General features: G+C 35.8%; 2 protein-coding genes across 2 annotated transcripts in view; one reads left to right on the top strand and one right to left on the bottom strand.

Annotated features, from left to right (window-relative positions):
- The first annotated feature begins 2,310 nt into the window (after positions 1 to 2,310).
- On the top strand, positions 2,311 to 6,698 carry LOC148960285 (uncharacterized). Its single transcript, XM_089115302.1, has 2 exons — positions 2,311 to 4,174; positions 4,364 to 6,698. The coding sequence occupies exons 1-2, from the start codon at positions 3,539 to 3,541 to the stop codon at positions 4,790 to 4,792; spliced, it is 1,065 nt and encodes a 354-aa protein (XP_088971428.1). The 5' UTR covers positions 2,311 to 3,538; the 3' UTR covers positions 4,793 to 6,698.
- Positions 6,699 to 6,913: 215 nt separating this feature from the next.
- LOC135690621 (uncharacterized) overlaps positions 6,914 to 17,276 on the bottom strand; it is a 34,006-nt gene continuing 23,643 nt past the window's right edge. The window contains exons 23-35 of the mRNA XM_065208222.2: positions 16,564 to 16,754; positions 15,828 to 16,055; positions 15,102 to 15,305; positions 14,665 to 14,850; positions 14,206 to 14,294; positions 13,640 to 13,816; positions 13,234 to 13,311; positions 12,583 to 12,930; positions 11,970 to 12,140; positions 11,177 to 11,345; positions 10,440 to 10,585; positions 9,253 to 9,949; positions 6,914 to 8,686 (exon numbers count right to left, since the gene is read on the bottom strand). Of these exons, the coding sequence (XP_065064294.2) occupies positions 8,622 to 8,686; positions 9,253 to 9,949; positions 10,440 to 10,585; positions 11,177 to 11,345; positions 11,970 to 12,140; positions 12,583 to 12,930; positions 13,234 to 13,311; positions 13,640 to 13,816; positions 14,206 to 14,294; positions 14,665 to 14,850; positions 15,102 to 15,305; positions 15,828 to 16,055; positions 16,564 to 16,754 (2,749 nt within the window). The 3' untranslated portion in view covers positions 6,914 to 8,621. The remainder of the gene's footprint in view (positions 8,687 to 9,252; positions 9,950 to 10,439; positions 10,586 to 11,176; positions 11,346 to 11,969; positions 12,141 to 12,582; positions 12,931 to 13,233; positions 13,312 to 13,639; positions 13,817 to 14,205; positions 14,295 to 14,664; positions 14,851 to 15,101; positions 15,306 to 15,827; positions 16,056 to 16,563; positions 16,755 to 17,276) is intronic.

A 17,276-nucleotide genomic window follows, 5' to 3' on the forward strand; every position in this document is an offset into this window, starting at 1 on the left:
TGTAATTTGTATGTAGTATGTCGTACAAAAGCAGGGCAGGTTCTATTTCCATGGGTAATCACAAGTGTTCTTTATCCTCGTCCAACCAACTGATGCGACGGGCAGAAGAAATGTTGCATCGTGAATGCAAAAGCCTCTTTGTTATTGCAAAAAGGTGCCAACGAAATCCTATCGGTCTTAAAACAGCACAGCCATGTATGCAACGGTATGACACGGAAGAACAAAAGTCATCAAATGCAGTTTAGAAATCATTGCAGATGTTTCTATGAACTGATAAAATGGCAAGGAGAAAAGCTAAGTAACCCTTCTCAGATGCATGACTTATCGTTAATTAAAGGTTAAACGCTAAAAGTTCGAATTAAGGTAGCCTTATCAGCTTATTGCTCATGGAAGAAGTCATAATTTTGATTAAACGCCAAAGATTGCGGACGAATAAACTTGTGCCAAAAAGGAGTTCGTTTTCACCTTGGGACTTCTTGGTAACATTCTCAATAGGCAAGTGGCACTGATTTGTCAACCTTAACATACATGTGCTCGCGTTTCTGATTGGCCTTTTTCAATCCACAACTGGGTATATATATTGCCTAGCGATCTATGTTCTGACGTTATAAACTCTGAAGAGTGTCAGACGAAAAGCTTTAGTTTACTCAAACGTTTGCTTTTTTCAAAGCCATATCAGATTAAATACGAAGGTATCTTGTCCGGCTAAAACATTAATTTATTCATGGAAACTACATGTGGACGAAATAGAGCGAGATGAAGAAAATTTACAAAAAACAAAGATATTAATGTTAACTATGACGAAAGCATGACAGATGAAGATGTAATAATCGCTGAAGACGATAAGGGTGTTTCATGATTGCTAAGTTAATTTATTTGACAAGATATGATACTGATTCAGTCAGTTGCTAGCTTCTACAACAGGGCTCCCTTAATATGCTAAATCTTTGCGACCAAGACGTTCTATTTTAAAATAGTAACAATTTTTGCATCACCAAAAACTTCGGACGTTTTTTTAATGCTTGAGCTCCTGACCAACTTCTTTTTCTAAACCAGTTCATTTCTTGAGAAATGCCTATCTGCTGGTATTTTTTGTAAAAGTGTTTCAATAAGAAGTTTCTTTTTCCAAACTGTTTTCAGCGTTCTTTGGAGCTTTACTCTCCAACCAAAAGAAAAGCAGATTCTAGTAGGAATGCAGTTTGTAAAATTGACAGTTGGCTTTGGCAGTTTGCTTGGTTTGACTTACCTTTGTTTTTACTGCCAAATTCTTTAATAATAATTAAGGGCCGTTGGAAGTGGAGAGGGGTTAGGGGGCTCCAGCCCCCAATAATTGTCAAACTGTTGTATGTTTCCTTTATAACAGACCCAGAGGAGGGGGGGTACTCACTACTTTTCTATATGGGGGGTCCATGTCAGCAACTTTTTATTAACCCCTAAATAATGAGTTAAAGTTTTGAAAAACCCCAAATATTGAGTCTCCAAATTTTGAGACCCTAAATATTATTACAAATTTTGAACTACCACTTTGTAAAATATTCTTGAATATCACAAAATTTTCAATCCCTTTACAATTTCCTTAATACCCCAAACAATAAACAACTAAAAGAAATATTTCAAGATTTAAAATCCATTACTTTGAGTTTAGGGACCTATGATTAAGCTCAGCAAAAGGAAGAAGACAGAAGAGGTTTGACTGTAAACCCATAAAATTGAAACAATGCCTCTCATAGTTCTGATAAAATTATCTGTTTCAAAGGGATGTTCAATATCTTTTTTGAAGTATCTCAAACAAATTTTCCCAGTAGGCTTTGTACTTTCATACACACCTATCTATACCTCAATAATTTTGCTTTCAAGAAAACAGAACAAAAACAACAAAACATCTGTTTGACTTTTGAAATAGATTGCCTTTTAAAACAGATCTTACTTCAACTGAGAAAAGTTTGTGCATAAATTAGCAAAAAACATTGCAACATTTTTGGTGGCTCCATAACGCCAGAGGCTTCATGCACAGGTCCAAGTGTGCCAGCATTTTAATGAAAATGGGGCATTTCATCATTTTCCGAATCAGGTTTTGAAAATTCTAGAATTATTATAGGCCTGCAGGTTTCAGATTGGCGGTCTCTGTTGGCAGTTTGTACTGTATTTAGAGATAGCCCGCCTAATTTATGGGCACTGTCATAAAAGTGTGATAAAATGCCTACCTCACTGGCACTATACGAAAAGGGTCTTTCTACTTGGCCTGTTGTCGCCAAAACATCGCGTTTAACCACCATATGGTTTCACATTCCCAGACAGGTTTTTCCCACAGTCGTGCTTCCAAGTTTTCAACTTCAACACGCGCCAAAACTTCAAAATTTCATACAGAATCCCGTTATCAGAAAGAGGTTATTACAAAAAGAAAATAAAGGCAACTACGACATGGACACAGGCAAACAACATAAAAACTACGAAAAAAATAAAGTTAGTTGTTGATGGAAAGACACGTAAAATATGCGTAGAATGCCACAAAGTTTTCAAGTCAATCGCACATATCATTGGTGGGCCAAGCCACGTTACTTGTACCGATAGCCATGATAAAGAGATCACTTGCCTGGCAGAGAAGAAGAGCCTTCCAGTGCAATTTTTGAAGATAATGTTTCAAAGTTTATTGCTTTTTACACTTTGAAAAAAACGTCAATAAGTTCTAGAGAAAAGGTATCAGCGCTGCAAAATTTGGAGTGTGAAACAGGCTTTGAAACTACTCCCCAGATGAACAAGAAATAAGGCAAAACTAGATAATTGCACCAAAAATTACAGCCAGAATTCAATAAGTTCTAAAGATACACTGATCGCTTCAGACTCGTCAACTACCTTTGCAGAGGAGCAACATTCCAACAGTCACATTGGCAATACATCTCTGGATAATCGCGACCTCCAGCAGGACTCATTCAATGATGTATCAGACAGGAAGGAAGTTTCACCTTCTGAAGATAGCATATTTATCAAAACATAAAAGAAATCTTCATGTTCCTCAATTGAGACAAGAACACTAAAGGATATATGGAATGGAATGTTTATTCTCTGTTGTAACCAGTGGTAAAGAAAGAGAAGTCATCCACTGCCCCATTTGTGTTTCTGCAGTTAGTAGCATCCCAGAATGTGTGAAAACTCATTTGCGAACATCACCCACCCATAGAGCTATTGTTTATGCAATTTTAGGCCATGATATGCCATGTGCTGCTGCCGTCGATCAAGTAAAATTATATTTTGCAATGGCAAAGCGTTTTATAGAAACAGTTGCATGTGATGAATTAGAAGTTGTTGAAGAGGGAGCCGAAAGACTGTAAAAAGAGTGCAAAATGATTACTGAAAAAGGTCCTTTTGGTGAGGTTGCAGTAAACCTCAATCACTGCATAAAAAAGGAGTGCTTTGCAATAAGGAAGGAATAATTAACATAATTACAACCATATCATAAAGCCTGTCAAAAAAATTGAAAGGTCATCGATACCAGTCCAAGGATAACTCTACATACACAGATTTATTTGAATCAGCATTGATGATTGGGGGGCCTCGAATCTGTAGCTTATTAGCTGATAATCTTGATGGCCTACATGTTGACACAATTAAATCATGGACAGAAAAGAACTCATTTGACTATGATCTTTCTAACCCTGCAAAGAATTTGAATTTCATTGCCTGCCTTTACAGAAATTGCAAAGAACTGTTAGGTGAATCCAGAAGTATACCATGTTTAAAAGCGGAAGGCGAGACAGGCATAATTGGAAAGCCAACATATGATGAAAAAACAGACCGTGTGCTTGGTTATTGTGGACCAAATGGTCATATTCATAATCATAAAAAGTTAGACAATCGACTGGATTTTGTGACTAGAGATCTAAGAATAGGAAGATATCCTGTACACAGAAATTATCTTCGACCTGTCCTTGACACATTCTCAAAACACGAACATAGTTTAAAAGATTCAGATGTGAACAAGAAAGATCGTCAAAATTGGGCAACTGCTCAAAGAACCTGTTCCCCGTCTGTACGAAAGTTTTTGAAAAAAATTGTTACAGGGGATAACGAGAAAAGCATCTATGACCCATCAGTGCAAGGCACTCATATAAATTTACACACCATATGGTACAACTATAGTCGGGGACAACTTTTATTTCATCTTTACGTTCACTTTTTATAGCCTTAGTATTATTAAATATTGTAAATTAGGTTTGATTGGTAAATTTCTTTTGTTACTAGTATTTTAACATAGTCATTAGCTCTTATTCTATTCTTTTAAACAGGTCAGGTTGAAAAACATATTTATGAACCTTTAACCTGTTTAAATATTATAAAAAGAAAAAAAATGAAATGAAAAATGAAAATCTTTATTGGCTTGAAAGCAGATTTGAAGGAAAGAGTTTTAAATGCAGCCCTAGTTGTGACGTTTTTGGGTATCTGGCGAAATTATGTAATATTGCATCCAAATCTTAATTTGAAACAGAATTTTATCACGCGAGAAACATTTCAAGATATTGTCCTGTCATGCCACTTTGCAGTTATGATGATTAGCATCTTTAGTGAACAATATTCATGTTTAGAATGTCATCTGCACCTTACTGGGATAGACGCTGTTGAAGTTTGCTTCAGCCAAAATGGGTCCTCTGTAATAAACAAACATACATACACAATTATGGAGATGGTAAGGAATTTGAATTCCATGAATCGACTTAGTCAAATTGAATCATCAAATCAAAATATTAGATTGCGAAAAGCACATTGCAAGCAAGATAATATTTGGGTGAAACAATAGAACGAAGAGGAAAGAGAACAACTCAAAACAGGAATATAAATGAAGCTGAGAGAATATCCAAGTAAAGCTGAGTTATTAGAAAGATGAAGAGCTGGCTATGAACTGGGAAGAAAGCTAGCAAAAGAGGTTGATTCACACAAAAATCTGTCGGCCTGTAACAATGATGCATTTTTTACTAAACCTTTCAGGCTCAAACCCTTTACATTAGGGTTTGACGAGATGTGCAGTGAAGACGAATTAGGGTTTAGTGAAAACATTACAATGGATAACTTGATCGGATATGATATGGAGAACGGAACTGTAACAACTGAAGAGAGTAATGATACAGATGCATCCAGGATCATTGATAATGCTTTGATCAATGAATGTCGGAACACTGTGCAGACTCAGCTTTCAGAAGAACTAGATGGAGGAGCACAAACACGAAAATATCAGCCTAAAATATAGGTACCAGAATTTAAAGTGTATGAGTATAAGACACCAGAAATTTTAGAGCTAGCAGCGCATGGGAAAATATCTGCTAACAGGTTAACAAGGGTAAGAGAAGTTGCCTCTGGTAATGACAAGACTGATATAACACTGACCGACAACTACTCAATCGGACTTTTAAATTTTCATTGCAATCAAAGATGATAAAGGTAATGAATTTTTGATCGGAAAAGTCATTAGAATTTTGAGAATGCATGAGACAAATAGCGGGTGATCAAAGAAAATAGATTATGTGAGGCTAGTGAATATTAAGGAGCCTCTTCCTGAAATAATGTTCAAAGTTAACGTTTTGCAAACAGAAAACAGGGGTTATCAATATTCAAATGAAATTTTGAAGCGCCAATACACAATGTTATGTTTTGTGTAGAAATGAACATGGAGCAAGATAGTGGTCACTACCCACTGAGTGCGTTACTTTATCATTAGAAAGCCATTTCAACAGATTACGTGGAATATAAGACATTGATGACGATGGAAGGAGAATTCACATCTCAATAAGCTCCAGATGACGAGTTGGACGTAATGTAACACACACAAACACTAGTTTTTGATATTACTAATCCAAGGGACCTAGGACCAGGGACGTAGGAACCAGGGGCCAGAGAGGCCTTGCCCCTCACATTTTTACGAACTATGCAAATGTGCCCCTTCCAGATGGAAAAAGTCTCCTTTTTAATTAGGCACTAGTCAAAAAATATTCTGATTTTTCAGTATTTCGAAGGAACCTTGGACATTTTTTACTTCTAGCAAACTGTTATAAAAAATTAGAGTTGTGGAGATACCAGCGAATAATTTTAATATACGATGCCAAACTGATCTGGATACCTTCCGCATTTTAAAGGCTTTGACTGTTTCTGGTCGTGCCCATGTGCCCCTTTTCGATCTTGCCCTCTCACTTATTAGATGCTTGTCACGTATACTTAATGATTATGTTCGGTTCTTATTCTTGTGCCGCTTACTCTTAGGTTCGTAATAAACGGGGGTCTTAAGAAACGGGTGGGGGTTCGGAAATATTTCTAAGATCAAATAAACAGGGGTCCTAATAACCAAGGAAAAGAAAGGGAAGAAGTTAAAAAAATCCTTTCAGTCTTTGAAATTTAATAAGCAAGAGGGGGTCGTGATAAGCTTGGGGGATTGAAAAAACTGAAATTTGATAAGTGCCACCCCCGTTTATTCGGAATCTAAGAGTAATAGCTGACTTACAATTGAGTGGTTTTAATGTAATTAGATAACTATCGCAGTAATGAAGAGCTGTTCGAATCATTTAATTGTAGGCAATCTCTGAATATGATTTTGCGATAAGGTTGTCATTCTAACATTTGGTTTTCTTTTACAACTTCGTTTTCACTTCTCAGGCCCCAAATATTGATTTTTTCTTAAGGTGTAATTCTCAGACCCCAAATATTGAATATTTCTTAAGCTGTAATTTACAGACCCTAAATATATTTTTTCTCTGAAGTCTCAGGCCCCAAATATTGACTTGGACCTGCCATATATAAAAGAAGTGAGTACCCCCCCCCCCCCCCATGGAACAGTGGGCAGCCCCCTACTAAAATCTAGCTTGATGTGCTAGTTAAAGAAATAGTTAACGAAGGTTTTCGAAGAAATTATAACGAAGAGAAAAGTAAAAAGTGTGACCGAAAACCAGTTTCAAATGTCAAATTTTTATCGATTACAAAATAAGTTAACCAACCTTTGTCTACAAAACTAATTGCAGAGCCGGAAAAATGGTGTTGGGTGCCGGGGGACCGGAAAGCCACTTTCCTTCAGAGCAAAATAAAATTTTCAGGCAAAAGCAGAAAGAAATTTCGTGTACCATTCTGTAATTTATTGTGCTTAAAAGTTCTTTGCCCATAGTTTTTAATTTGATTGAGCAAACTGAATCATTCTTCAAGTTCTTTAACATCTTTAAAAATTTGATGGCCAGTTACAAACAACTGTACAATCTTTGCGAAGTTTTTTCTTCTAGGAATTTCTAAAGAAACTGATTTTGAATAACTTGTTCCAAATGCCATATGACAAGGTTTCGTTATTTCTATGGCCTAAAACCCTCAAAAACGTTTCAGAAAGAGAGAATATCTTTCTAAAATCACTCAGAAAGCTCAGAAAGAGAGAACCACTAGATATTACAGTAAAAAGTATAGTATACAACAAATAGGTCTATTATAAACTGTTTTAGGCGAGGAAGGGTCCATATTGAAGAGCTGAATCCATGTTTTTCGCTGTTCAAAAAGGTCGCCCGAAAATAGTTTTGAGAACTTGAGAAACAAAGAATTGGCAGATTTTTCTTTGAAAGTACCGTACCGTGAAGTACCGTGAAGAAAGCATCAGAGTCTGATTTTATTGATGATCCTGTACTGCCAAAAAAGAGCAAATGCAAATCTTGAAACATTTGTAGTAGAGGGAGAATTAAGCAAGCTCAAATAATACTATTCTTCCTTGTCTTAACCCTAAAATCGAAGTATTCATTGTTAAAATCTAGCCAAAGTGTTAAATTCTATTGAAATTCGTATTGACGAGCCCAGTCTGAAAATTTTTGGTTTTTATTAGAAGGCAATTTATTCCTTAAAACTTTTGCAATGAGATTCTACAAAATAATTCCCAAACTTTACAAAATTGCTTAATCTTTCATTTCTAGTCGATGAAGTTTTTCTGTTGATATTTCTATTTTCATGTTTTTTATTGCTAAACTCTGTTTTCTTCATTTCTCATCATCATCTTATTTTCATTTCATGCAAAAAATTATTTTACTCGCTCCAATATAAAGGTTATTATAAAACTTGACAAGACTTCTCCTATTTCATTTCAATATTAAAATACATAAAATTTTGGGACATAGTGGGCTTGAAGGCTTGAAAAACTACCTAGAACTATTCTTGATCAAAACTATTAGAGAGCCATTGTAGTTTCTGGCCATCTTTTGAATACCATGCTTCTAAAATTTATCATGCTGTCAATCCAGGTGACTTTTTCTAGTACTTTCCATAGTTTACCACTTTGGCCCCTGTACTGTGAAACACGTTTCACCGGCCCTGAATTCACACTTCAAAATCGCTACATAACTTAAATGCTAGAATTTATTAACAGAAAGATGCAGCTACTTTTATACCGAAAAAGACTTTTAACTAGCTAGTGTGTGAAATTTAAAATGTTCAAGCTGCTTGCAAAATATCGCAATAAATGTGACTGTTGCTTAGAAGTATGTTGCAGACTTTTGTAGGTTTTTCATGTGCTCTTTACTACTTAAAACCTATTTTTAGTTAAGGTTTAGTGCATCTATTTTACAAAATCTTGATATGCTACTAAATAAACCAGGGTCTTTTCCCTCAGCTTAAATGCTTCATGTGTTGAACAAGGACTTCTTTAGAGATGCAGATGAGCCAATCCCAACTGAAACCATTGCACCTGCAAAAAATACGGTTTCGTGATTGCGGCTTCGATTACAAAACTTGAAAGATCCTTGGTTCTACAGTGCAGAAAGAACGTTCAATGTGGTTTGAAAACAGAGATAAGATTAAGTATCAGTAAGGTTTGTTTTATTTATAAAGTCTGGTTTCAGGCTTCACTCATTTAGGATCTCCTTCAAAAAACAACTAAATAGACCAAGAAACATAGTTGGAAAAAAAATTTAATCAACTTGAGATGTAGTTTCAGACAATATTTAGTCATACAGAAAGGCATCAGATTTCAAATAACCGAGATCAGTAGCTGGACGTTTATAAAATCAGTAGCTTGATTAAAAGAATTATAGGAAAATCCAAAGTAAAAATACGAAGAATTTGACAAATCAGCTCTGCGAATGGCACGTAAAAGATTGAAACCTATTCTTTCGATTTTCAACAGTATAGAAAATCTTGATCAATGCAGAAACATTGCCGAACATGCATGCCCACTTTCCTTGAATTTGAGTTCACACTTTTAGTCTCATCGATTCTCCTCTACTTCCTTACAGGAATAAGAAATGTGCTTACCTGGTGTGCCAGCACTGGATCTATCCGAAGCAGGAGGCCCATCTCTCATCGGGGTTACAACACGAGGTTCTTCAGGAGAAGGGCTAGTTGCAACGGGGTTTTCAAAAGAGCTCTTGAATTCGTTTGGACTGCTCAAGAACCTCTGGTTATCAGTGCCCATTGACTCTGGAGATGGATCCCGCTCCTGCAGCTTTATGTTATCAGCAAAGAGTATGTTTGATTTTGCAAATTGATCTGTTTTTTGGTTATTTTGTCTGTTCTTCATGTAGCACCCTATTAAGATGAACACAGCCACAACCAGCACAATAGATGAAACTACAGCTACAATGATAATAGTTTTACTGGAAGTTTCCTGCTTGCTACTGGGAGTTGGTGCTTGCGTGACGGCAGGGCTTGTAAATTTGAGGCTTGCACCCTCTGCTACTAAACTTTTCCCGTCAAAAACCAAGTTGAGTGTTCCATTATTTGCCATTGAAACCAATAAACTCTTGACTTCGTTTATATTGCCTTCACTGTTATGGTAAGTATTGTTAAGAAGAGTAAACGTGACAATTATGCTTCCGGCTCTTACTTCCAAGTTGGCAATACGCATCTTAGATATCTTCAGTTTCATGGACAGCATATCGACGATTGCTTTCTTCAGATCATCAACTTTGTTACTGAAAGCTTCGAAATCCACAGGGAATTTGAATGATACCTTGAATAAACATATGTAGCATTGGCATCAAAACTCAAAACTACTTATACACCCATCGAGGAGAAGATGTTGCTGAACATTTTTAATCAAAATAACAGAATGTTAAAAGAAATTAATGAGAAGTTTAAAAATCGGACTTGATTGTCTAAAAATGTTTCATACTTTCGGCAAATGTTTGCTCAGGCAGCACATAAAAATTTTTTTATCTGGCCCTTAGACAGTTCCTACAACAATGGCCCTCAGACAGTAACTTATTTATATTCATGAAATGACAAATAGCTTGTTTGAGTGTTTGACATGACAAACCCATGAGTGGTATAATTTGTTGAAGGTGCAAAGACGGCAAGTAAAGTAAGCGCAAAGAATGTGAATGGAAATCAGAACATTAGAATCACAGTCACAATCTCTTGAGCTCGAGCAATAGCTGTTCTTTCTTTCACCTTTCTTGGGACTGAGTAACACGAATAACGGATTTGTGCGTCGTACTCACCACAATTGGAAGCTGAACATCAACTTTTCCTGTGGTTTGAATTGGAGACGGATTTGAGCGGGTTCGTGGATTCGTTGGTCTGTTTGTCTCGTTGCTAGATATATACTGTGAACCATTGCGATGCATTGATTGTGTAGGCGATGAATCTTGAAAAATATCAAATTTTTGATTGACTAACTAACTAACTATTGTGTAATAGCAACAGAATATCATAACGTGACTATAGAGTTACCGTATGCTGACAAGCGAGAGAAAGAACTTTCTTTGTTGCTATTATTCAAGTGACAAAGTAAGCGTGCACTTTGAAAATTATATGTTGCCTCAAATTAATTGTCTAACCATATAAACAAGACTTTTCTTCTAGGTTAAAGGCATTTGACATGCATAAGTACAGCGAATCCAAAAATAACCTAGGCCAAATTGATCAGAGCACGCGCGTATGAAAGGAATTGGAAATTGCTCACATGAAACCACTATGCGCTACTCCAGGACTTTACCATTTTGCAGAAAGGTGGAAACTGTTCACGTGCTTTCCTTTGAGCGAAATTTGATTGGACAACCGCTGATGGTCGAGTGGTTGTAAGCCACTTTTACCTGTGTCAAATGCCTTTAAGTTAGTTAACTTAGATAACTACGCATTGAAGTTCACAATAACGAGTCACCAGTCCTTAGAAATAAAGCATTCTGTGAAAATACAAGCGCTAATTATATGTGACTGGAAGCGGAAATTTAGTTACCTGGTATTGTAGTGGGTGGAAAGAAAGTGGTGACAACGGGCAATTGAACCTTAAAAACAGCAACTGTTTTCAACTTGGTGCAGTTACATGTTGCTGTATTTCCACTTTTATACCAAGTAGCGCATCCATCTTTAGTCCAGTTTGAACCGGCTGCATTCCATGCTCTGCACTAGGTTCAAAGGAGATCAACGCACATTTTAGACTAGCATTTATTCATTAAACATAAAAGTTCAAGAAGTATGAAAATAAATTTTTCACAACTTTTTAACGATTTTGTGAGGAACTCCCTGAAAATGAGGTTTACAACGAGACACTATTTCGCACAGTGCGTTGGACTTTCAGGTGAAACGATTGCTTTTGTATTCAGACAGTTTAGTAAAGTTTTGGTTGTGTGCTATCACAATCAAATTGAAAATTCAGAGTCTGCAAGACGGTATGTTCGTCGCAGCGAAACGATGTCCCCTATCAAGAATGTATCGTCGCAAATTCAAAAGAGAAATGTGTTTTGTTGTTGTTTTGACAAGAGAATTGTTTGGTCAGTCTAGCTGTTGGAGTAATAGAGGATAAACCAACTTCTAGTCTATTCGTGGCGCAGCCCCTTTGGTCTTACCCATGGGTATGCTTACGGACCATATATTCAAAGTCGTAAGAATAACCCCAGAACGTTACACAGGTGACTTTCAGCATCAAAATAGCTTCTAGCAGCTTTAAAACAGAAAATATTTTCGCATAAAGTTTTTTTTAATGTTAGCTCAAGATATTACACAAATGTTTGATATCCACGTTTTCCTACCTCTACATAATGTTGGTCATCTGGGACTTCCTTTAGGGTCATCTTGAACAGGACTGCAGGTGAAATTGTTTCGTGTTTCTGAATTTCGTAGCTCTCAGGGTTGATCAACATTATCTTTACGACGTCTGAGATTCTGCCTGCAAATTCGCCTGGAAACATGTTGTAGTGGTACTGCAAAATTAAAACATACATTATTGATTTTGTAAACAAGGGATTTAAGAAACACTTATTTGTTAATGTCAAGAACATTTTGTTTTTAAGCTCTTGTTAAAGACCCGATACATGGCGCTATTTCAGTCCACTTATTTTAAAATAATTTATTGGTGCAATTTATATGTAGTAGAAATTTAAAGAGGAAGTATAAAACATTTTAGTTCGCGACATGCGCGTAATTGATGCGCAACAGGCGCATTTAAGACGTTTGGATAGCTGTTTCTTTTCTTCACATGATAGAATTTAGTGACATGATAATGATCGCTCCCATTCAAACAATCTGCGCAAAAGATTCGTTAAAATGCACAAAATACATCGCGGATGTTGGCAATCGCACTTTCAGTTAAAAGCTTTTCCATTGAATGAATAAGCAATTCGCAACGGACACAGGTTCACTTACCGATACTGATGCGGCGCAGACCTCAGTACACTGCAGACCGCTCTTAGAGCAATTCCAACTTTCATAAATCTTCTTGAAGTGAGAACCAAGGAGCACTTGTGGACCAATATCGTTATGGCTCACATTCACGTGTTCTGAATCGAACGTGAATCCCGGAAGCCGGTTTGCTCGTATGGTTGAGAGATTACTCTTGGAAACGAGATAGTCGCCAGTTGTCACTGTACCAGCACAAAGAGACCGCAGCAATTGAGGCACAGTAGTGGTGAAGTTGTCTTTCAAATTATCTTGATAGCTTCCTGATGTGTGCTCATCAATTAAATTATCAAAAATGGTCATTGTTGAATCGACCTAAAAAAGTACAATGTTCCTTATTACTTGCCATAAATGACATAAATCTTTTGAAATCAAGACGTTTATTTAAAAAAAAGTGAAACTTTCTTAGTCTAAAGAAAGCATAAAAGCATCTTGAGGGTTTGAATAAACATATAAAACAAATCCCATCGGCTAAAAAATCAGTATGATTTGCCAGGAACAGGCCCCTGCTCTCTTTTTACCGCAAAGATTTTCGTTATTCTTGGTTGCTTGAATGCTTCTTTCAACAAAATAGTGAGAGATAGCTTTTGAATTCACAAGAAAGCAATGCTTTATCACCTCTTCTTTCGTCTTTGCAGTAAATGTCTCTTGGGATTGCGTGCCTTGCTCGGCGCTCCTTCTACGTCTTCTAGATGTCTGAAATAAACATTTTATGTTTGACATCGATCAAAATTCGTTTAAAATACTTCTAGAAGATGAAAACTCAAACTGTGCATCTTTTAAGGTTTCAGCATCCATTTGATATTCTCTCTGTTTCTACTGACAAGAAAGATGAAACCAAGATTAATCTTTCAATGTAGTTAGAAGCATATTTCTGACATATCAAAGTACTTTACCAAAGATAGCATGGTTAAAATAAATTAAGGGAATTCTTTGGTAGAAGGCCATCTTCAATGTTCTGTACTATAGGAATCAATCTAAATCATCCAATCAAAAACAAATACAACTGCATCCATTTACTTACAGATGGCTCATTGACTTTCTCTCTTGTGACAAACACCCTGCTAATTTGAGCACCAATGCTTTCTTTGGTCTCTCCTTTTAATTCCACTCCTTCCTTTGGGAGTGTCGTTGATTCTAAAACAGTCAATGCAGCTTGTCTTGTTTCATCTGAAGGACTTTGTTCCAATATGGATGATACCTGTTGTGTAAATAATATCCTATACATTCAAATATGCATATAAATAATTACATTTAAAATGATTAAAGTGGATCTTATCCACTGCATCAACTCATTCGCTGCTGATTCAATTGAAAAGCCCTTCTCGTTTACACGAATCATCTTTTAGACATGAACAAAAGAGTTTTTTAAACTAAATGAAAATACGCCCACAACTACAGATATGGAGAGAAGATCGAAGAGGAACTGAATAGAAGCTAAGTGGTTGATTTCAGATGCTGAAAATTCTAGCTCGTTATTTAGAGACGAAATAGTAATGAAGAATTGCAAAAACAAGCTAACATATGACAAAAATAAGAAAAGAGAGTATATTGACTGAGAGAGTAAAGTGCAAAATAGGCCAAGTTTACCTGTTTAGTGAGATCTTCGTTGATTGAGGTATCGCTGGGTGAATCCATAGTCACAGATTTGGCTGTCTCTGCCATTGTAGCAAGGAGTCCTACAAAACGTATACTGTTTCTTTTAATATGATACTTTAATTTTTTGCTCAGCTTCAATAAAACATTTTGTGATTCTAAGCCAAAAGAATCCTTAAATCCTTCTTACAAACTTTAAATACTTGCATTTTTTCCTCACAAATAACATTCTAGTAAATGATACGAACTAGCTTAATACAAGATGTGTTTGCTTCAACCTTTTCTTGAAAGTCACGCTTGCTCAAAAATCTCTATAGAGAAAGTAAATTGTCGGTCACGATGAGTTCTCCTTCAATAAAACGCGTTTTTTATCGATACTTATTTCATTTTCATTTGCTGTCATCTATTGCTGAATAATGTGACGACTATCATTCTATAAAATAATCATCTTACCAACTGCTTTTGACATGTCTCTCTCTTTGATTGCCTGGTCAGCCATGTCCAGCATATCTTTTGTTTTTTCTAAACTGATTGCTTCTGGCTGTCTCACCTTCACTGCTATAGTTGCTTTTGCAGTCATTCCTTCGCTATTCTTTGCCTTCACATACAGCTTTATAGTGCTGTTCCTAGCGTTATCTCCTGTTAAGTAGAGCATAGAATATTTTCTTCAATAAGAAATCCATAGCGCTAAATTACTCTTTAGTCTCAGCACAAAAAATTACATTACTAAGTTAAACTTTTAAAATCAAACCTGTTGATAAGAACTATCTTTCAATTTTATTTTAAAGCTGATGTTTTTCAGAATATTGCAAGACAAAGCTTGTTTGAAATTCTGTTATTTATTTATTCACCGTTTTGACAATTCTTAAGTCTTATTTTATGCAACCTACCTGGGGGCAGTTGTACTCCATCAATGAAATTTTGTTCCGAGAACGGCCTCAATATTACATCTTTTTTCCCCTCAGATGTTTCCATTTCATATCCAATCTCGTATCTAATTTCTTCTTCGTCTTTTTGTACCCAGCCATCACCAGGAGTAATCGTAAAACTGGTATTCAAGGCTGTTCCATTAGCTGGCTCCACAATTATCTCACCTTTCAGACAAACATGTCGGTAATCACACAAACTAATGTCATACTTCAGTAGAATATAAAATCTAAATATATTGTTATCAAAAAACCTAGTCTGTTTGTCTAATTTGTTTCCAAACTGTTATGAAAGATAGTTATGTTTTTACAAAATAATTTACATCATTTATCGTTTTTTTACAACATTGTTCAGTCAAGAAAAGTCTGCATGAGTACGTCTGTAAGAGATAAAACATTTTTTGAAATGATTAACCCATGTTTAAGGTAATTATTGGCAGAGAGGTTTTAACTACTGACCTATTGGTAGATTATTATTAGGAGCACAGAAATTAAAGTGTCTTGCAGCCTGACTGCTTCAAATCAACTACTAGACATAACAACGGAAAGAAATAGTTTCAGAATAAAGGTGCAGTTGGTGAAAATCAAAGAACTTCTTGTCACCTTATTGTTAGATGACTTTTGTCAGTACATGTAATAAAAGTATTGGTCTGATACGCAGTCCTTTACAACAAGTCTTTTTGAGCTTACCTTTAGTCGGTGGTGACGGTGTTGTAACAACAATGTGTGCTGTACTCCAGCCATCTTCATTAGTTGCATTCAACTGGATTAGGTATTTCTCTCCTTCAGGTAGAAATTCGCTGTCTATTACCAAAAATTTCCTTCGGAATGTCTTCTGGCGGGGTCCTCTGACTTTAACAAACTCAGAACCTACTAATCTGACAATGCTTTGGTCAGAAAGGTCCAGTTTTGTGTAGCCTGAAAATGCAAAGTTGACATTCATATATGTGTATATATATGGTAACAAAATCAACTAAAAAATTGGGTATGTTTTACAAGCTAAGACCATTTAAACTCATCTGGGGGCAATCGCAGTAATAGATAACCATCACAGGGAACTGAGCTAACAAATTGCGGTCTTTAAGGAATACTAGATGTGTTTAATGATTTCTGATTGGTTGAAACTATAAGATATAAACGTAGCTACAACATATTTTCTTTCACGATACTCAAACATCTGGAAAATTTTGCAAAAAGACTCAGAAGAGAAATAGCTCTGGTCCTCTGTATCTTTTGTTGGTAAGGAAATAGTCTGTTTTCATAATTTATTTGCGCAAAACATTAACAACCATTCGCTTGAAATATGCCAGGTATCTCTTTGACACTTGTACAGACTGAGTCACGAAATATCTTTAATAGCAGACTTCATCGCTTTATCAAAGAAAGATACTAAGAAAATATGAAATAAACTTAGCAGAGTTTGCACCTTCTTGTTCAATGCTGCTCCAAGTTGTGTTCGCTGTAGTCGTCGTTTTGATGTAACCTATTACGATGATCTTCTTTCTGTTTCTTTTCTGATCAAGTTTCACTTCTGCTGGCTCTCCGGGCTTTAAATTCACATTTACACTATACGAACTCTGCCTCTCACCTTTGGAGTATGTCAATTTGAACACATAGCTGCAGTAGACATAAGTATATATAAGTAGACATAATACATAAGTAGACATAAGTTAAAATATGCAAAATAAAATGTCAATTGTAGCAAACCGTAAGAGCTTGCAGTTGTTAATAACGCATTTAGCTTCAAATCGTTAGCATTATGTTGTAGATTTAAAAACTGCGTAAGAACTTGAAACGATTTTAGGTCAAATATAAATGAAAGCTTTTCATTTCAATTCAATTTAACGACAATTACAAATCTCTCTATTACATCGGTAGCTTGCAACTGGCAGAACTGTGTTTACAAGATATGACTTTAACAATCGCAACGTAAAAGAGAAAACTGAGAAAAAACAACCACAATTAATAATGATAATAATAATAATATCATATTTATACAGGTTAAATTTGTTCAGTAACAACGTGCTGTTATGAATAAAGGACCTGTCTGAAATTGACATTTAAAGTAACAATGACGAAAATAAAATATTAAAATTTTTACAAAAAGTCTTAATTCTTGAAATTAAAGTTTCACTCTTC

Source organism: Rhopilema esculentum, chromosome 4, assembly GCF_057945365.1.
Source record: "Rhopilema esculentum isolate cy_ngs chromosome 4, ASM5794536v1, whole genome shotgun sequence".
Taxonomy (NCBI): Eukaryota; Metazoa; Cnidaria; class Scyphozoa; order Rhizostomeae; family Rhizostomatidae; genus Rhopilema; species Rhopilema esculentum.

Excerpts from the sequence above, each read along its gene's own strand:
- LOC148960285 (XM_089115302.1), top strand. The coding sequence starts at position 3,539 with ATGATTGGGGGGCCTCGAATCTGTAGCTTATTAGCTGATAATCTTGAT. Across the intron at positions 4,175-4,363 it reads TTCATCTTTACGTTCACTTT|ATCTTTATTGGCTTGAAAGC; the intron begins TTATAGCCTTAG and ends TGAAAAATGAAA.